Consider the following 23,522-nt stretch of genomic DNA (forward strand, 5'->3'; position numbering starts at 1 on the left):
TTATCATCGCCGGAGATTTCAATCAAGCAAATCTCAAAACAGTGCTCCCTAAATTCTATCAGCATGTGGACTTTGCTACGAGAGGAGCGAACACGCTGGATCTTGTTTACACAAACATTCCCGGCGTGTATCGAGGGGAGCCCCGCTCCCACCTCGGCTACTCAGACCACATCTCTGTTATGTTGATTCCAGCATACAGACCACTCATCAGACGATCTAAACCGGTTCTGAAACAGATTACAATCTGGCCAGCAGGATCCATCTCTGCTCTTCTGGACTGTTTTGAGTGTACTGACTGGGAGATATTTAGGGAGGCTGCAACCAACGGCGATTCCATTGACTTGGAGGAGTACACATCATCAGTGACTGGCTACATCGAGAAGTGCATTGATGATGTGACCGTCTCCAAGACCATCACCACACGTTCTAACCAGAAGCCGTGGATGAACGCTAACGTGCGTGCTCTCCTGAATGAGCGAGACTTCACCTTCAGAGCAAAGGACCGGGCGGCCCTGAAAACAGCGAGGGCCAAACTGTCCCGAGCTATCAGAGAAGCAAAGCGCACTTATGCTAAAAGAATCCACAGCCACTTCCAGAACAGCAGTGACTCACGGCGCATATGGCAGGGCATTCAAGCGATCACCAACTGCAAGACAACTCCACCTGTCTGTGATGGTGATGCCTCCCTACCAGATGCGCTGAATGACTTTCTACGCACATTTTGAGGCACAGAATAAGACAACGGTGAGGAAGTCCACCCCTCACACTAACGACCCGAGTTAACCCACGGAAGTCTGCTGGACCAGACAACATTCCAGGCAGAGTACTGGAATGTCTTCACTGATATCTTCAATATCTCTCTGAGCAGCTCTGTCATTCTGATGTGCCTCAAAACATCAACAATTGTCCCGGTGCCTAAGAAGTCTGTGGTTTCCTGCCTCAATGACTATCGTCCCGTTGCACTCACACCAGTTGTGATGAAATGAAATGCTTCGAGAGGCTTGTCATGAGGCACATCAAGTCACAGCTACCACCCTCACTTGACCCACTACAGTTTGCGTCCAATCCGCTCTACGGACGATGCTATCACCACAAATCTCTCCCTCTCACATCTAGACTCAAAAGGGATCTACGTCCGAATGCTGTTCATTGACTTCAATTCAGCATTCATCACCATCATCCCTCAACAGCTTATAGAGAAGCTGAGCCTGCTGGGTCTGAACACCTCTCTCTGTAACTGGATCCTGGACTTTCTGACAGGCAGACCTCAGTCAGTCCGGATCAGGAACAGCATCTCCAGCACCACCACACTGAACACTGGAGCTCCTCAGGGCTGTGTGCTCAGTCCACTGCTGTTCACTCTGCTGACTCACGACTGTGCAGCGATGCACAGCTCCAATCACATAATCAAGTTCGCTGATGACACGACTGTGGTGGGTCTCATCAGCATGGCTTGGTTTAAATCATATCTATCTGAACGATATCAGTTTGTAGCACTAAATGAGGAGGTATCATATCGCTCACAAGTAAAATATGGAGTTCCTCAAGGCTCAGTGCTAGGACCGTTACTTTTCAACCTGTACATGTTACCTCTGGGAGATATTATCAGGAGTCATGGTGTTAGCTTTCACTGCTATGCTGATGATACTCAGCTCTATATTTCAGCGCAGCCTAGTGATACACACCAAATTGAGAATCTAACAGAATGCATAATTGATATAAAAAAACTGGATGATGAGTAACTTCTTAATGCTAAATTCTGAAAAAAGGAGGTGCTAATAATTGGACCTAAAAACCCTACTTATAGTAATCTAGAACACAGTCTAACACTTGATGGCTGCTCTGTTAATTCTTCATCATCAGTTAGGAACCTAAGTGTGCTGTTTGACCGCAATCTTTCCTTTGACAACCATGTTTCCAACATCTGTAAAACTGTGTTTTTCCATTTAAAAATATATCTAAATTACAACCTATGCTTTCAACCTCTAATGCAGAAATATTAATTTGTGCGTTTATGACCTCGAGGTTAGATTATTTTAATGCTTTATTGGGTGGTTGTTCTGCACGCTTAATAAACAAACTTCAGCTAGTCCAAAACACAGCAGCTAGAGTCCTTACTAGAACTAGGAAGTATGATCATATTAGCCCGGTTCTGTCAACACTGCACTGGCTCCCTATCAAACATTGGATAGATTTTAAAATCTTATTAATTACCTATAAAGCCCTGAATGGTTTAGCTCCTCAATACTTGAGCGAGCTCTTATCACATTATAGTCCTGCACGTCCGCTGTATTCTCAAAACTCTGGCCATTTGATAATACCTAGAACATCAAAATCAACTGCGGGCACCAGATCCTTTTCCTATCTAGCAGCTAAACTCTGGAACAATCTCCCTAACTCTGTTCTGGAAGCAGACACACTCTGCCAGTTTAAATCTAGATTAAAGACACATCTTTTGAACCTAGCCTACACATAACACACCAACACACTTTTATTATTCAAATCCGTTAAAAGATTTTTAGACTGCATTAATTTGATCAGCTGGAACCGGGAACACTACTCCTAAAACACAATGTACTTGTGACATCGTAAAAAGAATGGCATCTACGCTAATATTAGTCCTGTTTCTTTCTTAATCTGTTTCACAGTTTGTATCCAGACTAGATGGTGGATCAGCACCCAGAGATTATGTTCATCAGAGACCAGAACACCTAGATGTGCACCGTGGACAGATCACCAGATCCTGATGCACACTCACACACACACTAAGTCATTTACACTATCTGACACAGCTGCGTTTAAAATTTAACTGGAAGTTAAGTGCTGGGCGTTTGGTCAGAGGAGAACTGGCCCCAACTGAGTCTGGTTTCTCCCAAGGTTTTTTTTTCTTTATTCTGTATGGGTTTTGGTTCCTCTGGCTTGCTTTGTTGGTGACACTTAACTTCTTGCAATTATCGTTGAATTGATTACAGAGACCGTCTCTGCATTTAATAACAAATTGTTCACTCTTGTCATTACACATCCCTGTCATTGTGTTCTTCTGCTTTATACTGTTCAGTGCTTTGATGTAACCTGTGTTGTTAAAAGTGCTATATAAATAAAAATGATTGATTGATTGATCAGCAAGAACGACGAGTCAGCATATAGAGATGAGGTGCAGCAGCTTACAACTTGGTGTAGAGGCAACAATCTATCTCTGAACGTCAACAAGACAAAGGAGATGGTTGTTGACTTCAAGCGAGCAAAGATTGACCATTCTCCAGAATCCAGGGTGGACCCCATCAAGAGCACCAAATTCCTTGGTGTTCATCTGGCGGACAACTTCACCTGGTCACTTACCACCAGCTCCATCACCAAGAACGCCCAGCAGCGCCTGTACTTCCTGAGGAGGCTGAGGAAAGCTCACCTCCCTCCACCCATCCTGACTATGTTTTATAGAGGTACCATTCAGAGTGTCCCGTGCAGCTGCATCACTGCCTGGTTTGGGAATTGCACCGTATCGGATCGCAAGACCCTCCAGAGGATAATGAGGACAGCTGAAAAGATCATTGGCGTCTCTCTGCCCGCTATCATGGACATTTACACCACACGCTGCATCCGCAAAGCCCACAATATAGCACAGGACCCCACTCAACCTTCACACACATTATTCACCCTCCTGCCTGGAAAGAGGTACCAGAGCATTCAGGCCCTCACAACCAGACTGCTGAACAGTTTCTTCCCACAAGCCATCAGACTTCTCAATAATCACACCTGAATGGTCTTCCTGTTCCATAGGCATTTTTGCACGTCATATTTATTGATGTGCACTTCATATTTATTGTTGTTTGTATTTTGTGTTCTTGCACTGATTTTGTCTTTTTACTGTTTGCACTAGTTTGCACTCTACTTCCTTGCTGTTTGCACTAGTCTGCACACTTTGCACTTTATGTGGCTAAGACACTGTAGTGTAGCTCAGTATGTGAGTTTTTTTGTATTGTGCTTTATGTAGCACCAGGTCCAAGAGAAATGTTATCTCATTTCACTATGTACTGCACAGCTATATGTAGTTGAAATGACAATAAAAAGCCACTTGACTTGACTTGAAGAATCGGACTAAATATGTCTAGCGCTTGTTGCAGGTTTTAATGTGTGCTTCCAGTAATGTTCAGAACCACAAATACAGAGACGGGTAGCTGCAGTCTGGAGAACTGGGCGTGCCTCTATCCATTCCTAACACAAGCCCTGACAGACAGCAAGGGCAGACTTACCCATTAGGCAAAGGTAGGCAAAGGTAGGCAACTGACTTGGGCCCCTAAAATCCAAGGGACATCTGAAATGTGCAGTTTCTGTTTCCAACATTTTTTTTACCACAACAACCTCTGCATGTCTGAGGTGAATGTGCTTACTGCTTGTAGCTAAAGGAATAAATGTAAATCTAAAGAATCCCAATATAACATGTACATGAAAACGTAAAAACACTGGATACAACTATGGGGCACCACACTGTGCAGCAGTAATCATCACAACACAAAAGGAACCTCATGGTTGATCTAAGTAAATATGTGCAAATGTATAGGGCCTCATTCCTAAATTTGCCTGGGGCCCCTAGTTCACTAAATACGCCCCTGACAGACAAAGCTTTTTCCACACCCACTGCTCTGCCTGCAGATGCGTTATTTGCAGGTTTAAGATCCGGTCTTCCTCTGGAATTACACTGAGGTTTGTGGTATTAAAATCTGCTGCTACTGTTTCATTCTGAGTCTAAAGGATTTATTTACACCCAAAGCTCAGGACCTCAGAGAGGGTCAAAGGTTCACCTTTTAACAGGACAATGACCCTTATCTCAAAGCCAATGAGTTTAATTATGCTACACAGTTAAACTGCTGTTGTGAGTAAGATGTCATACTGTATGTCTGGCATCATAAAAGCATAAAAAGCATTTTAGAGAGGAAATGTTTTCACAGTGAATTGGAGCATGCTTTAATATGAATAATATATTTTTTTTTATAATGCTGTGTTATAAATGCATTTATAGTAATGCTATTTCCATAAAGATCAAATAATCAAATACATTAAATAAATATGGCTACAAAATTAAATATGGGGGAAAGAACAGCCTTAAAACGTTCTGAAAGTAAATATACGACGTAAAGATGGGTCTTGTTCGGCTTTTCTCTGTGAGCTGTAATGCTCATAAGCTGTGTGCTTTCAATGATCAGTTAACTTTAGTTGTTCATTAAGCCTGTTAATGTGCTTCCAGTCTTTCGGTTTTGCAGAAGGAGGCGCTGCTCGTGCGCGCGTTGTCACAGGCTTCTTGCGCGCTTCAACTCAAAGAAAATCTATATGTGAAAGAAGAAACGTTTCATTTTGCTGTGACGGGACTGCTCGGCCGAAAACGGACAGATAACGGTTAGATCACGTTTTATTTATACTGCTCATTTATCACCAGTCAATAGCATGAGATGTGGTTTTAAAATGATTATTTGAATTCGATGCGATAAAGTTTGTATTTGTCCTGCGTTTGTAATAATGATAGAGCTGACTCTACATTCTGCGCGAGCTGAATTGTGTGACGAACTGCGTCTGGTCCGAATTAAGTGAATTACGTTCATTGCTTGCTTATATGCTCCAGTGAGCTCCATGTTGCCTGGTTCCCAAACGCTCTTCAGAATCTGTATTTTTTTTTTCGCAAAAGAAATGCGCATGACCTGAACTGCATTTTGGGTGGAGTATCCCAATAACGCCAGGGAAAACGAATAATGTAAGAATAATAAAATATTTAAAGCAGTTAGGTTAATTTAATAAACAACATTGCAAAAACTGTTGTTCTAAAACGGGACCTGATTGACTTTATTGTCTTAGGGAACGTTTTCTGCTGTAACACTTTCTTTAAAGACTACCAAACTAAAGCGCTTCCCAGCTAGCCAACTGATGAGCGTCCCTTATCACTTGATGATGCTTTTAGAAAGTAATTGCGGATCAATAATTGCCTTCTGGTAATTATATTTATTTGCAATATTTGTTATTAATGCCAATTAAATGATTAGTTATTATATATTTTAATATGTCATTAAAGATGGATTCAATAGAGTCCCAACTCTGCACATTTTATATGACTCACAAACACACTGTTTTAACCTTAACAAGCTAATAGACCTAACATGATGCATATTTATCAGTAGTTATCAGTACAAGGTTTACATTGTTGCATGTAAACCAGTCACATGCATTAATAATAAAAGTAGTAAAGGCAGTAAAAAAAATTATTTTGAGCTACAATACAAAAACAACAACATTATTTTACACTTCTCATTAATGCCTTAGGGCTTAATATACATGTGCTTATCTGTAGAAAATGTGTTTATTTTAGCCAAAATAGGGAAATGTGAGCTGCAACTGCAAACATTCTCATGTAACGTGTGTTTCATTCATACTTAAAGCTGGAGTGCGCCCTCAAGCAGAAAATACAGAAATGACTCCCTTTTTAAGGCAAGACACTGCAGATGAATAGGGTAAAATAAATGAACTATAGTTATCACCTTACGTACCAGTTGATTGTTTACATTGATAATTGCAAACATTTTTTTGTATTACAAGTTTCCAAATGCAGATGATGCATTATTTAATTAAATATGAGCTAATTTGCATACACTGGATAAAGTTAGTTTCAAAATTCCTGTTAATTTGTTTTTACATATTAGCCAAACGTTTTTAGAAGGGTATTTTGGGTACCTCATTTAGTCACTCCATAATTCAGAAAATACTTAGAACACACAGAAAACAATAAATTTTGACCAGTTTTTGGCAGTTTCTCCATTAGGGCGATCGGGTGACACAACACCAAATAAAAAGGAAAAAAAAGTGCAAAAGGAATGATGTTAAGTGAGCTTTTACTTTACTTTTACTACTACGTTTGTTCTGCCTCTGGATATATAGTCTCTTCTGTGTAGTAACGTCTTTTCTTCAAACAGGCATTTTTTTTTATTATTGCACTCATATCAACAAGCTATCACCCATTAACTGTTCTAAATCTAAATTAACTTTTCTTTATAGTAATGAATCCCCTCCACCTGAGCGGCATCAGTAGGCTATACCTACAAAACAGCCTCAAGACAAGTCCATTCATAAAAGTCATGAAGTCTATTAAATAGGCCTACTGGCTAAATTCAAAACCATATTTTTTTTGTTTTAGCCATTTGGCCTAGATATTTAGCCTCTATCATATTTAATTATAATGCTATGCAATTATTTAATTATTAAATAAAGCGGCAGTTAAGAGATGGGAGAATGAAGACGTAATGGAGTGTAACCCACTTCTAGCCCAAATAATCTTCAATTCGGTTATGTATTTTTTCTCAGATGTATGATATTCCCTCACGTAAACAAAATCAACAGCATTAACAAGGTGTTTTGTTTAATTTCTTTGATATGTTCTTCATGTAGCCTGTGCGTAGCCTAGATTTAGTTTGTAGTCAGATTGGCTATTTGTAGCCCACTGAGAGTCAAAACTGTAGTTTTTGGCCAGACAGCACTTGAGATGTCTAATATCCCATCATGTTCACATTGTCAATAATATCTGTAAACATGTTTTAGCTCTAAATTCTTTTAGCCCACCCAGTGAAATCGAGGCAAACTGTGGTCTAGTTTTCAAGGTTTGGCTATAGACCTGTATCGGACCAGTGATGAGCATATAGCCAAACTAGCCTTAAAGCTGTTTACATGTAATTTACAAGCAGCTTCTTATCAAATGCATCTGAACTTTTGAAACATTTCAATAGCATTATTTCATTTTTTATTTTTTAGTTATTCTACAGCATTATTGTCACATCTCTGGACTCTGTGTTTATGTTTTCGTTTCGTGCCATGTGCTCCCTGTGCCCTGCCTTCCCTCTGTGTTAATTATGTTATTGTCATCAGCTGTGTCTCGTCAATTACCCTGTGTATTTAAGTCCTGTGTTTTGAGTTCTGTTGGTCCGAGCGTCAAGGTCCCTACCCGATGTCCGTACCTGTGTCTACCTGCCTGCCTGTTCTACCTGCCTGCCTTTTTGTGTCTTTATTTAACCATTTCAAGATTAAATCCATTTACGTTTACTTTACGTCTCGTGAGCTTCATCCCGCGAAAGCGCAACCGTGACAGAACGCTCGGACCAACAAAGTGTAAATAGCGGCGTATTTTCCCCCTTATTTTTTTTGTTTTTTTGCCATGTTTGCCCAGTTCAAAGACCCAAAACTTCTCATCCGCCTGCTGGAGCAGGGGGATTGCTCTCTCGAGGACTATACAGAACTATTCCTCGAACTGGCCAACGACTCCCGCTACCCGGACTGCTCTCTGCTCGAAATCTATTTCCGCGGACTTAACACCTCCAGCCAAGCGCAGCAGTCCGGGCGGTCCTCGAGAGAGCCTCGCCGCATCACGCCGAGTGGGTGCTGGTGTCCTGCAAATCAACCATGATGGTTGCGCCTGAGGACAACGACACCAGCCCCACTCCAGATCCAGAGCCTAGCTCAGCCCTTCACCGCATGGTCGAGCCCCAGCCTGAGCCCACCGCTGACACGGGGGTGGAGTCGAGCGCGACCACGGACCCATCGCCAGAGAGAGCGACAGAGCCGTGGAGCGTAACAGGACCCGAGCCGTATACGTCCAGACCAGGTGCGCGAGCCAGCAACGGAGCTCCCGCGGTGGAAACAGCCGACTGCGAGGAGCGCGGAGTGGAGCTCCGCCCACTACACATTGGCTGAGGATGAGCTGATCATCCACCTGGGGCTGCTGGATCTGCAAAGGAGCTGGATGATGTAGACTTGGACTTGGACTTAGACTGGGCACCTCCCTGTATCCTGAGTTCCTGTTCCCGTTCAGCTACCCAGTAAGCCCGCTGGTTCCGCCCAGCCGTCCCGTTAGCCGCTGGTTCCGCCCAGCCGTCCCGTTAGCCCGCTGGTTCCGCCCAGCCGTCCCGTTAGCCCGCTGGTTCCGCCCAGCCGTCCCGTTAGCCCGCTGGTTCCGCCCAGCCGCGTCCCGTTAGCCCGCTGGTTCCGCCCAGCCGTCCCGTTAGCTCGCTGGTTCCGCCCAGCTGTCCTGTTCCTGTGCCCGCCGCGCGCGCGCTTCTGTCCTCGTTCCTGTGCCCGCGCCACGCGTGCGCGCTCCTCCAGTGCCGGCGCCACGTGCGCTCCTCCAGTGCCGGCGCCACGTGCGCTCCCTCCAGTGCCGGGCGCCACGTGCGCTCCTCCAGTGCCGGCGCCACGTGCGCTCCTCCAGTGCCCGCGCCACGTGCGCTCCTCCAGTGCCGCCTCAAGTTCTCCCACCCTCTCCACCCTTGCCATACCATATCGATGGATCCCAGCAGCCCCCGCGCTCATCCTCAGCAAACCATCTGGAGCTCGCCACGGGTCTGCCGGTCTCCATCGCCATCGAGGTTGGAGGATCCCTCGCCTCACCGTCCTGCCTCCGAGACCCAGACTCCTCCTCGGCCCGTAGACCCGTCGGCTCCCCCTGGGCTCCTAGCTCCCTCCTCTACACCGTGGTCCGTCAGTCCACCAGCTCCACCAGGCTCCATCGTCCCTCCGGCTCCGCCTTGGTCTGTCGTCGACCATCCGTCGCCTCTGGATTCCTCTCCTCCGGCTTTGCCTCGTCCCTCCATCCCACCGGCTCTGTCAGGCTCCTCCTTCCCTCCGGCTTCACCTCAGTCCTCAGTCGCTCTGGCTCCGCGCGTCCTTCCCGTCCCCGTCTCTCGTGTCAGTCGCCGAAGCCTGCGGCGTCGCCTTGACCTCCAGCGCCTCGGCGTCACCCTGGCTCTTCGGCTCTTCGTCTCCACCTCGGTCTCCTCCTCCACCTGCTCCGCCACCGTCCGGTCGGCCCCATGGAGTCGATGGCTGCTCCTCCTCCATGGCTCCTCCCTCCGTCGGCTCCACCTTGGACCACCATAGCTGGGCTCTGGATCTCCTCCTGCTCCGGACTCCTCCTGTCTCCTTCCTGGCTCCTCCCTCCGTCCGGCCCCACCGTGGACCACCATAGCTGGGCTCTGGATCTCCTCCTGCTCCGGACTCCTCCTGTCTCCTCCCTGGCTCCTCCCTCCGTCTACACCTCCTTGGACCCTTCTGCCTTCTGCCTGCCCACTCCTGGGGATCCGTCCTCCACCACAACCTCCTCCCAAGACCCGGTATCCCCAAATCTTAGTCATTTTGGTTTTTGTTTGTTACCCTTTAGGTGCGAGGACGCACCTTCCGGGAGGGGGGGGTAATGTCACGTTCCCCGGACTCTGTGTTTATGTTTTCGTTTCGTGCCATGTGCTCCCTGTGCCCTGCCTTCCCTCTGTGTTAATTATGTTATTGTCATCAGCTGTGTCTCGTCAATTACCCTGTGTATTTAAGTCCTGTGTTTTGAGTTCTGTTGGTCCGAGCGTCAAGGTCCCTACCCGATGTCCGTACCTGTGTCTACCTGCCTGCCTGTTCTACCTGCCTGCCTTTTTGTATCTTTATTTAACCATTTCAAGATTAAATCCATTTACGTTTACTTTACGTCTCGTGAGCTTCATCCCGCGAAAGCGCAACCGTGACAATTATGAAATATAGCATTATTTATTATGTCAAAAATAATGTATGTTTCAAACATAAATTACTTTAATTTGCTAATATGATTTCATGCATCCCACAAGCTGTTAAATGCAACATTTATACACATTAGACAATAATATTGATATTATTCAACTATCTTTTTTAGATAAAAATGCAACAATTTTATAAATAAAAATGCAATTACAATCCCCAACCGCTACATAAAAATAGTAGCCCTACGACATGAGGCAACACAAGACGTGAAAGTTAGTGGAGATCACTACTGATTTTTTTATTTTGTTTTTACACTAGAGAGAAAAAATTATTAGCAGAAGAGCAGTAGGCAAACAATTTACTTTAAAGGACATTTCTACTTGGTCTTGTAAGTATCTGTGTTTTTGTTTTTGTGTTAATGTATTTGCATTAATTGTTATTAATGTTTAGGAACCATGACATTTTAGTGAAGAGAGACTATATGATCCGTGAGAAGTCGATATGATCTGTGACTAAGCCTATGGTTCATACTTGTTCTCAGAAGATTAATAGCAAAATTTAATAGATAATAGGTTAAATGTTTTATTATTTATATGTGTTTAAAAACTCAAGCGACTTTATAAACCATGAGTTTAGAAGAGGCAAAAGAGCAAACAACAGAACTCTGTCTGGGCTGTTCCAGGAGCAGGGTTACACAAATACTACCCAAACACTAAAATTGTTTTTGAAATAACAATTTCAACAGAATGTACACACCATAAAAGCAACTGCCCAGCAAGCAATTTTGCGTCTAAAAGATATCTATTAGTCATTAAAACACAGCCGACTAAAACAAGGCAAAATTTGGGCTATTAGTGAAAATTAAACAGACGTCTAATCATAGACATCCAAGAATAGACTACACATCAGTTAGACCACTATTGAACAACTACATGGATAAGTCTATTAGACGGTGAATATGGATATAGACTAAAACAAGATTGAATTTGGGTTGTCTGTGAAAATTTAAGATGTCTAACCATAGCCCCAATATAAACTAGTCATCAAATAGACAAATGCCTAAATATATACATCTAATAGATAACAAAATGACAATACATCCAAACAAATTAAATGTGCAGTTTTTTCAAGAAAAATAATTTGTAACTACAATACAAAATGATAAAAATACAATAAATAAATAAAATAAATAAATATTATATATGTATACAAACACACAATTCACCAAACCATAAACAGTATGGTAAAAATTTTCTACTACTCAAGACAATAAAAAAAATTAAAAATAATATATTTTAAATAAGCTTAAAAAGAAAAAAGAGAATGTTATCACACTTAACACTAAAACATGGACAACTAGCAACATTCAAAAAACTGTTGGCTTACTCATTTAAACAAATAAAACAACCTTGTTTAAAATGCTTCCCAGCTGCATTCCTCAAGTCCAACTCTACTGCTGCTGTACGGAACCAGACTCACACAGGTTCTAGGTAAAACGTTCACAGGTTTTAGTCAAGTCAAATGGCTTTTTTATTGTCGTTTCAACTACATATAGCTGTGCAGTACATAGTGAAATGAGACAATGTTTCTCCAGGACCTGGTGCTACATGGAGTCACACTTACAACACAATACAAAAGAACTCACATGTTGAGCTAAGACAGCGCCTTAGCCACATAAAGTGCAAAGTGTGCAGACTAGTGCAAACAGCAGGGGAGTAGAGTGCAAACCCAGTGTGCAAACTAGTGCAAACAGTGCAAAGACATAATAAGTGCAAGAACACAAAATACAAACAACAATAAATATGAAGTGCACAACAATAAATATGACTGCAAGAATGCTTATGGAACAGGAAGTCCATTCAGGTGTGGTTATTGAGGAGTCTGATGGCTTGTGGGAAGAAACTGTTCAGCAGTCTGGTTGTGAGGGCCCGAATGCTCCGGTACCTCTTTCCAGATGGCAGCAGGGTGAATAATGTGTGTGAGGGGTGTGTGGGGTCCTGTACTATATTGTGGGCTTTGCGGATGCAGCATGTGGAGTAGATGTCCATGATAGAGGGCAGAGAGACGGCAATGATCTTTTCAGCTGTCCTCACTATCTTTTGGAGGGTCTTGCGATCCGATACGGTGTAATTCTCAAACCAGGCAGTAATGCAGCTGCACGGGACACTCTCAAGAAGTAGAGGCGCTGCTGGGCTTTCAATCAATCAATCATTTTTATTTATATAGCGCTTTTAACAACACAGGTTGCATCAAAGCACTGTAAGCAAAGTGGCTTTCTTGGTGATGGAGCTGGTGTTGAGTGACCAGGTGAAGTTATCTGCCAGATGAACACCAAGGAATTTGGTGCTCTTGACGGTCTCCACCTTGGACCCGTCGATGGACAGCGGAGAATGGTCGCTCTTTGCTTGCTTGAAGTCAACAATCATCTCCTTTGTCTTGTCGACATTCAGAGATAGATTGTTGGCTCTACACCAAGTTGTGAGCTGCTGCACCTCATCTCTGTATGCTGACTCGTCGTTCTTGCTGATGAGACCCACCACGGTCATGTCATCAGCGAACTTGATTATATTGATTCAACTTGATTATTTACATAGATGAGCATACAGAGAACTATGCTGAGAGTATGACGATCAGTATGACGATGGCAGATATAAAGAAGCGAAAGTAATGCAATGTAAATCACAGTCCTTATCTTTTCCATGGAACAAATAACACCAGAAGATGAGGGGGATCCATGAGACACACCCTGCAACCACAGAATATGAGAACACGATCTCAGGAGACAACGGGGAACAGGAGGTAACACAACAGGTAGGCAAAAGGTAAGTATACCAGGAAGTCAATTTGCAGGCGCTAGGGCAAGAGTCCACAGTATGAGCTCCGCCGTTGGGTGCATTGTGGTGTGTGCTTAAGTAGTGGTGGTGCTGAGTGGGTAATTAGGTGCAGGTGTGAATGATCAATACTCAGGGGAGGCGGATCACTGGGACTGGGTGGAGACAGAACCTGGCAGACCCGTAACATTACCACTCCCCCCCTCCCCATCCACGGCCCGCTACTGAAAGCCGAACACCTCGACATTGCAGTGGCCTCCCTCTTCCTCTGGGTGCCAGATGATCTGTATGTTCTGAGTTAAACTCACTAAGTAGTGTTGGATCAAGTCTGCACACTTTGCACTTTATGTGGCTAAGACACTGTCTTAGCTCAGTATGTGAGTTTTTTTGTCTGGGCCACGTTCTGTGGGAATAGACACAGGTTTAACATAGGGTTTGAGCAAGGAGACATGGAAAGTGGGGTGAATGCGATACTAAGAGGTAGCTGGAGCTTATATGTTACTGGGTTAACCTGTTCCAAGATGGGGGCCAACAAACCTGGGACTAAGTTTCTTACAGGGCAGGCACAGGCGAATGTCCCTGGTTGAGAGCCACACCTTTTGACCTGGCTGGAACGAAGGTGTGTCAGCTCTTCTCTGGTCTGCCTGATCCTTATGCCTGCGATCTTGTAACAGTGAGAGAGTTTTGTTGGCCCCTGGGTGGTCAGTGCCCAAGGATGAGTGTGTGGAGTGGATAAGTTAAGTGCATTGTAACCGGGGTACAAACTGTTTTCCTAGAGGACAGCCCGATGATTTGCAGCAATTGGCTCAGAGCTGGGTTCCCCTGCTGCTGTAACAGGACGGCTCCTATGCCTGTGGTGGATGCATCCACCTTTACCACAAAAGGGAGTTTGGGGTCAGGGTGAACGAGAATGCCTCTTTCAGTGTGAAAAATACTTGAGTTGATGCTGGAGTCCAGGGCAGGGATTTGGGTTTGCTTTTCAAAAGGGATGGTGATGAGACTGTAATTATTTATGAAGCGCTGATAGAAGTTTGCAAATCCGAGAAATATTTGGAGCTCTTTTAATGAGGTGGGTTCTGGCCAGGAGGCCTACCTTTCCCTCATCCATCTTTACCCCTTCGGAGTTGATGATGTAACTTAGGAATTGTACTGAGGGTAGGTGAAAACTTCACTTTTCTGCCTTGAGGAAAAGCTGATGTTCGTGGAGTCTTTGTAGCACAGTTGTCATGCATGAAATCTTGGAGAATAGCGAGGCCTGGTGCGTTGAGGCCATATGGCATAACAAGATATTCATAATGTCCGGTAGGAGTAACAAAGGCTATTTTCTACTCATCTCCTTATCTAATCCTGATTAAATTATATGCACTACGAAGATCTAGCTTGGTAAAGATAGTGGCCCCCTTAAGGTGTTCCAGGGCTGTGGGTACTAGAGGTAACAAATAACGGAACTCCACTGTTATTTGGTTTAGAGATCGGTAATCTATGCAAGGTCGTAGTCCTCCATCCTTCTTGGCCACAAAAAAGAAACTGGAAGCAGCAGGCGAAGTTGAGGAACAAATATATCCTTGTTCTAAGGCCTCCTATATAAACTCCTCCATGATCGTACATTCTGGAAGTGACAGAGGATAAATTCTACCACGGGGCACTGGCTCACCCAGAATGAGATTGATTGCACAGTCCTATGGCCGATGTGGTGGTAACTGTGCCGCTCTCTTGGGACAAAAGACGTTCTTAAAGGTGGAATAGCATTCAGAAATTTCTAAAGATTGTTTCTCCAAAGGACTTTTGATGGAAGTGGCATTTATCTACAGTCGCCGGGAATTGGTAAAAGGAGATTGGGGAAACACTCAGAATGACAACCGTTACCTCAATTTAGGACCTCCCCAATTTTCCAAGAGAAGATGGGATTGTGCTATATCAACCACAGTCATCTTAGTATGATGGAGCCCTCCAGAATCAGCAAGTTGATCTGTTCTGTGTCAAGATGTCCTATGTTTAGCAGCAGTGGTCCAACTTGATGACACACATTGCATCTATCCAGCAGAGGGTTCCCGAGATGAAATTTCCTGCTGACCCGGAATCGAGGAGAGCCGTGACTGGAACGGAAACATCAAAGGCAGTAAGCATTATACAAGTAGTAAGAGGTTGCATCTTTTGATCACACTCACCACTGGACGTGGAGAACAATGGGAGGCATACAAGAATGTAATGCCCAGCTGTACCACAATATCTGCAGAACCCCTGGGTCATTCTCCTCTGCCGCTCAATTGGAGACATTCTCCCATAGTCAATCTGGATAGGTTCATTATAGGATGATTGCATTCTGGAAGCGCATCTGATGGTGCATTGTATGAATCGCTCCAAGCCGCAATATTCATCCAGAGCTGCGAGTTGTAGATGAAGTCTGGGCTCCAGACCCAGATGAAAAGTCATCAGTAATGACAGTAAGAGTGTATTCTTGAATATTCTTCATACCTTGTGTGAGATGATACAATTGTTCACCTGCTGTTACCTCTCCGTCAGCGCAACCAAATACTTCTCTGAAGTGAGTCATAAACGAGTTTATGGAGCTGGTGGTAGAACCACCTTGACCCCACAGCATTTCGGCCCATCACATGGGGGATCCTGAAAGCAATGAGATAATGAAAGCAATCTTAGATTGATCAGTACGGTATAACAGAGGTTGCATCTCAAACACAAGGGAGCAATGTAGAAGGAATGCACTCCTCCACTGAGTCAGAGTATGGCGATGGATGGGCCATGGGACTGGAAGTAATCACCAGTGAAGAAGTGGGAGGAGTGACTGGTGCTGTGGGTGGTGGTGGTGGACGTCGAAGAGCTCCCTGGAGGTGATCGACAAGTTCTTGAAAGGGAACTCAATCATTGGTGCTTATTGTGTATTCGGTGTTGGTTTTATTTCCAGGGAACAAATAACACCAGGAGACAAGGGCGATCCAGGAGACACACAGCACAACCACAGAATACGAGGACGGGATCTCATGAGACAATGGGGAACAGGAGGTAACGTAACAGATAGGCAAAAGGTAAGTATTCCAGAAGCCAATTCACAGGAGCTAGGGGAAGATTCGACTTAGAAAGTACGAGCTCGGACGCTGGGTGCATTGTGGTGTGTGCTTAAGTAGTGGTGGTGCTGAGTAGGTAAATAGGTGCAGATGTGAATGATCAATACTCAGGGGTTGATGCGGCATGTTTTACCTAGTGATATAGTGGAGGGGTATACGCAGGTATATACCATATACCCACTTATTTATCAATTGGCTTTGCATATAACTAAATATACAAAAATCCCTTCTGATGCACAACATTCATGTCCTGTTCATGTCCTGTGTCCTACTAAAATTATGCTAATCCAGTCGCATGTGAATAAAAGCAAATATCCAGCAAATACAGCAAGGACCATGGTGCTGGCTTCGCCTGCACCTGCTCCCGAGAGGAATGCAGACAGACCCAGATTCTGTCTGTTCATGTGCAAGATCATGTCAGGGAAGCATGCAGAGAGGTAAAATAATAATGAATTATTCTTTAAACTGGTGATTTCTTGTGAATGTTTCAGTCAATGATCCAGTAAACAAATCTGTTCAAAGAGCTCTACAAAAATCTAGTTACAGTAGCCTAACACGCCGCGCCAGGTCAAGCTTACACAGACGGTCTATGTATGTAAGAATTTGTTGAGAAAGCAAAACAAATGCACAAAGATACTGCTGTAAAAAGGTAGTATTTATAACACATGAATATGAAGCCCTTGTTCCACTTGAAAACCAATAGATTGCAATTTTGACAATCTCATTGTGTTCAAAAGAGTTGTTTCTTGAATGAATTAGGCGTCTGATCAAATTGTTTGAATAAATAACTCAATGACTCACTTATTAAGACAATTACTGCCACCTACTGGTGATTTACTTTCAAAGTCTACCACCTACTTAGTGAGATTTACTTACATTTGCTTTCTTTTCTTCTGCAGCGGAAGGGTCATTTTTATTGAGGCTTTCAATTCATTCATAGTGTATTATTATATTAACTGGAAATTATTAATAAAATGTAATGTACTGCCCTTTATATACAGCCTAGCCTGCCTAGCGAGTGAAAAAGTTTGATCCAAAACCTATTGCATACCCCTGGTATAGCAGCATGTGCAGGTCAAGGCGGCAAGTTTAGTTGCTATTTTCCCAGTGGAAGAAGCAATATACTCACTTCTCAAAGCACTACACCACTGGCTTTACCTGTTCAGCATCCTTCTGGCACTGACTTTGAGGTTTTTTCCTTCAATTCTGCACAACTTTGATACCTAATAGCCATTTTTATTTATAAAATGAAAAATAGTTAAATTAAATCAATAATATTGTATAATGTGTTTGAATGTGGTTTACTTAATATGAAATTATAACGATGAATGTTGTTCTGTGTCCTTTCTGCTGTCATCTTGTTCCCAAACAAAAGTCTTTTAATGTTAAACAAGACTTCAATTTAAACCCTTTAATAAATAACATTTCTGCAATAGTTTAACCTTTACTTGTCATTGCCATGGGCCACAAAAGGCATTTTCTCTGACATACTGTGACTGACAAAAGTACTATAAAATACACTAAAAATGCAACATGATTACAATAAACATTTAATAAAACAATTTTATTAGTGTGCTGTAAATCCAAATCTTCTGAATTCATACGACTGTGAGGAATAGATAAATCCAAGCCTTTATCCGGCAATCTTCATCTCCATACTGAATAGCAAGACCAGTACCCAGTAAAGCCCACACTTTGTGACTGATGCACTGGTTATAAATTTAAATTTAAATGTTAGAATTATTATATCAGAATAATTGAACGCTCATTGGCTCATGCCTGTATTTGTCACAGACTGTGTGACGTGCCATGTTTCTGATTAGGTGTATTCAAATGTTGCATGCATATCTTCACAAGTTCACAGAGAGCTGCTTAAAAAAACAGCTAAAACCAGCCTAGACTGGTTTAAACTGGAATTAGCTGATTTTAGCTTACACAAACCTTGTGTATTCCGCCAGAGAGGACTGTGACTGCAAAACATCGCAATTTGGTTTACTATAAATTGACAATAAATAAATAAACGTAATTGCATTTATCTGCCTATCATGTTTTTCTTATACTGTACAGAGATAAGTTTAGAGGTAGGAGTGGGATTAGCAACTATGAAAATATTTTTAAATGCTATTTTTTTACGAAAATATTGTCCTGCATATTTCGGTCAATTGTGTTTTATATACTTTTTTATTTGCTAAATGCAAGTAGTTTAGGTTTGGGTAGGTTGATTAAATATTAATCAAAAATAAATAATCTTTTTGTAATCAATCTCAATAGGCATTAATTTTGTGCAGTCAGAGGTTTGCATCAATGTTTTTGGTCTGCACTCTGTGTTATTTTAATTCTGCTAAACTTTAATTAGACTACTAATACTACAATTAAAATGTAAACTAAATGGTGTAAAAACTATATGCTAGAAATCTGTTCACAAATTAAAATTGACTGAAATCAAACAAATTATTAATTAAATTATTAAAAACGAAAATGAATTTCATAGGGAAAAATTTAAAGCAATAGGCCTATTACAATAAAAAGGAATTTCTAAATACAAAACTGTAATAACCCTGACAGGAGCGTTTTTTATTGGAGCAAGGCTTGTACACCTAATTTGCATTTGCAGCAGTACTATTGGTTACTTATTTTATTTGTCTTCACATGCATCTTAAAAATCATATTTAATTGTGAGAGTGAAGTGGGGTCAGTTTGCGTCTGCCCTGTGTGTAATCATGTAAGAGACTTAGATAACATGTTTCATAAAAGATAAGTATGACATCAATTTAGTGGAGAGACATGATCCGCTGCTGTAAAGGTTTTTTATACACCTTTTTATACAACAATTGCTTTTTTTCTGGTTTATTTATATAGCAATATTTTGTTCTTTGGAAATGCAGTACAGATTTGCAATAGCTAGAAAAAGAGTGTTATTATCTTATAGGAATTTAATATTTATATTTCTTTCTCTTTTGTTATATTTCAGAAACCAATGCAAGCATGGGTCCATTCAACATAACACCTTCAATGGATAATGATTCCCAAGTATGCCCCTCAATAGATGACTTCCGCAACCAAGTCTATTCAACAGTATATTCTATCATTACTGTTTTAGGGCTGATGGGCAATGGCTTTGCATTGTACGTGCTTCTTCGCACCTACCGTCAGAAATCAGCCTTCCACATCTACATGCTGAACTTAGCCGTATCAGACCTGCTGTGTGTCAGCACTCTGCCACTACGGGTGCTTTACTACGTCAACAAGGGTCATTGGAACCTAGGGGACTTTCTCTGCCGCTTAAGCTCCTACGCACTGTACGTCAATCTCTACTGCAGTGTCTTCTTCATGATGGCCATGAGTTTTACTCGCTTTCTAGCTATTGTGTTCCCTGTACAGAACCTGAGGTTAGCCACTGAGAAGAAGGCATGGATAGTTTGTATGGGCATTTGGATCTTCATCTGCACCACCAGTTCACCTTTCCTCCTCTCTGGTCAGCATACTGATGAAAAGTCTAACAAAACCAAGTGTTTTGAACCACCAGAAACGACCAAGAGCCTGGATAAGCTGATTATGCTGAATTACTTTTCCCTGGTAGTGGGTTTTATTATTCCTTTCCTGGTCATCTTGCTGTGCTACGCTGGCATCTTGCGCACTCTACTTAAAAACACAAACGGTGCGAACAAACAGCGTTACACACGTAACAAGGCCATTCGGATGATTGTTGTGGTCATGCTGGCTTTCTTGGTTAGTTTTATGCCCTATCATATACAACGCACAATGCATCTCCATTTTAAAAACCGCAAAACCACTAACTGTAAGGACATTATTTATATGCAAAAATCTGTGGTCATCACCCTCTGCCTAGCTGCTGCTAACTCATGCTTTGACCCAATGCTCTACTTCTTCTCTGGAGAGAATTTTCGACACCGACTATCCACCTTTCGAAGGGCTTCTGGAAACGTCATTGGAACTCACAAAGGTCGTCATGCTGTCCAAAGCTCCCCGCCTGTGGAGGAAAGTGAACTGCAAAGTTGTAACGGTTCAAACAAACTTGGGTAGATCCAATTTAATTGCTGATTTTCTGTAAATGCAGAAGCAGATTTCTTGAGGCTAAAAAAAGGTCATAGATTAGAAGATTATTAAGTAGCTTTAAGAAGAAAGAGAAGAAGAGGTTATTATGTACTACATTTAAGTATTAAGACTGTAAAATGGCACTATAGATCTTATGCATTATTACACTCTCAGAAATAAAGGTACAAAAGCTGTGACTGGGGCGGTACCTTTTCAAAATGTACACTTTCGTACCTATTAGGTTCAAATATCTACAGTTATTACAATAAGGAATTTCTAAATACAAAACTGTAATAACCCTTACATGAGCGTCTTTTATAGGATCTGCCAAATTAGGCTTGTACACTTAATTTGCATTTGCAGTTGTACTATTAGTTATTTATTTTATTTGTCTTCACATGCATCTTAAAAATCATATTTAATTCTGAGAGAGAAGTGGGGGCTATATATTAGTATTTGTACACTTTATGTACTGATATGTACCTTTAAGGTACCAAAAAGGACCCTTTAGGTACAAACATGTCCCTTTTTGAAAAGGTACCGCCCCAGTAACAGCTTTCATACAAACAAAAAAATATATATTTCAAATATATATTTACATGCACACATTAAAAAAAATTAAACTTTCCATTAAAAACGTACACTTGGAAAATAAATTTTTCAAAACACATTTTTTATTACTGATAACCAAACTCCTCACTAGTTAACGTTTTTGCAAGTATTTATTTTCTTCTTCTTCTTTTTTTTTTTTTTTTTTAAATATATGAGGACACACACACAAACAAATAAAAAAACATCATAGAAACAGACTGCATTGTGCATACTTTTTTGTATTTATTGTGACATATATTCTTATAGCAGCATTTTGGGAAATATCAATGTAAATGCATAATGTAACTTATTGTAAATACTGTATCTTGAAAACCTCTTCCTTGTACACAGGACTGAAATCCTCTTCAAATCACTCTGTAAATTGCACAGTGAGTGCCTTTACATGCTTTATGCCTCTATGCATTGGACAAAACAATGTTGAGAGGGGTTATAATCAAATACAGTTTTATTGCATAATTCTGTATGTGCAACTTCACTTACTGTTCATTCTATTGTTGTGAGTAATTACTAAAAAGTATATAATAAAGCTCTTCAAACCTGCCCTCTCTTGCAAAGGTTATAACAACTGCTTTTTAGGAACTTGATTAACTGGCAGGTGTGGTTAATTAGTTTTGGAGCTAAACTCTACCCATGGCATTTTAGACTTAAGTCTAGTCCTAGGCTGCGCAAGAAACCACATGCTCAATGAGTAGGTACTTAATTTCAGTAAGTACTTACTTAACAAGCGCTAAAAGAGTATGTACTCTTCAGCCAAATCTTGTTGAATATGAATGCGATCTGCCGTGTTTACATTATCATCTGATCTATGTTGCAAAAAACTAACTTTAAAACATATACAGGCTTAAGTAATCTACCTTTATAGTTTTAATGAAATTTGCTAATTTTTGGTCTTTTTAAAGAAACATCTGCCCTTTCTTAATTAATTGGAACTGTAGTATACAGTATAGTATAAAACCAAAATCATTATCTCTTTAATGTTATCAATTTATTACTTTTATGTGCAAAATTCTTCCTCCACACGCAAAACTAGCTCTGTTGTTGTCTTCTTTCGTTTCATAACATGGCTTATAACAAAAAACAACTGCAAGTTTAATGCATTATGATTATGGGAATTGATTATTCAAAGATATTATTTTTTCCTGGTGTATATAATATCATTTTATGATGTACACAAACCCATAGTTTTATTACGTTTTTTTATTGTTAAAGATACTACCATGTTTATCTAAGCTTGTATGTAATTAAAATTCTGCAGTAATAATAATAAAAAGAAAATAATAATGACAGTTGAAGAAACACAGCATCAATAAATCCACAACCAAACCTTGTACATATTCCTCCATGTTTGCAATGTCTGTAATATCTGCACAAAGGAGACATGGACCAGCTGAACATAATATGTTTTTAATCTAGATTTAAACTGACAGAGTGTGTCTGCTTCCTGAAGATTAGGGAGTTTGTTCCAGAGTTTAGGTGCTAGATAGGAAGAGGATCTGGCGTCCGCAGTCAATTTTGCATTGCAGAACTATAATGTGATAAGAGCTCGCTCAAGTATTGAGGAGTTAAACCATTCAGGGCTTTATAGGTAATTAATAAGATTTTAAAATCTATCCGATGTTTGATAGGGAGCCAGTGCAGTGTTGACAGAACCGGGCTAATATGATCATACTTCCTAGTTCTAGTAAGGACTCTAGCTGCTGGGTTTTGAACTAGCTGAAGTTTGTTTATCAAGCGTGCAGAACAACCACCCAATAAAGCATTACAATAATCTAACCTCGAGGTCATAAACACATGAATTAATATTTCTGCATTAGAGTTTGAAAGCATAGGTCGTAATTTAACACCATGTCTCCTCATAATATCTCCCAGAGGTAACATGTACAGGTTGAAAAGTAATGGTCCTAGCACTGAGCCTTGAGGAACTCCATATTTCACTTTTGTGTGATATGATACCTCCTCATTTACTGCTACAAACTGATAGCGGTCAGATAGATATGATTTGAACCATGCCTAGGGTGCTTCCTCTAATGCCAACATAGACTAGAAAACTATCCAAGAGAATGTTGTGACCGATTGTATCGATCTAATAGCACTAATAACAAGATGAAACCACAATCAGATGATAGAAGCAGGTCATTAGTAACTCTAATGAGAGCAGAGTCTCAGTACTATGGTACGATCTAAACCCTGATTGGAAATTCTTGCAGATACCATTTTTTTCTAAAAATAGTTGGATAGTGAGGATACTACCTTTTCTAGTATCTTTTCTAGTATATTTTATTGCTCAAAAGTGAAATATGGAGTTCCTCAAGGCTCAGTGCTAGGACCGTTACTTTTCAACCTGTACATGTTACCTCTGGGAGATATTATCAGGAGTCATGGTGTTAGTTTTCACTGCTATGCTGATGATACTCAG

General features: G+C 41.4%; 1 protein-coding gene across 1 annotated transcript; it reads left to right on the forward strand.

The window, feature by feature from the left end:
- Positions 1–5,260: 5,260 nt before the first annotated feature.
- Positions 5,261–22,413, forward strand: LOC122334184 (cysteinyl leukotriene receptor 1-like). Its single transcript, XM_043232044.1, has 2 exons — positions 5,261–5,391; positions 19,410–22,413. The coding sequence occupies exon 2, from the start codon at positions 19,424–19,426 to the stop codon at positions 20,480–20,482; it is 1,059 nt and encodes a 352-aa protein (XP_043087979.1). The 5' UTR covers positions 5,261–5,391; positions 19,410–19,423; the 3' UTR covers positions 20,483–22,413.
- Positions 22,414–23,522: the final 1,109 nt, after the last annotated feature.

Source organism: Puntigrus tetrazona, unplaced genomic scaffold, assembly GCF_018831695.1.
Source record: "Puntigrus tetrazona isolate hp1 unplaced genomic scaffold, ASM1883169v1 S000000497, whole genome shotgun sequence".
In the NCBI taxonomy this organism is placed as follows: domain Eukaryota; kingdom Metazoa; phylum Chordata; class Actinopteri; order Cypriniformes; family Cyprinidae; genus Puntigrus; species Puntigrus tetrazona.

Coding starts and splice junctions, on each gene's coding strand:
- LOC122334184 (XM_043232044.1), top strand. CDS start 19,424: ATGGGTCCATTCAACATAACACCTTCAATGGATAATGATTCCCAAGTA.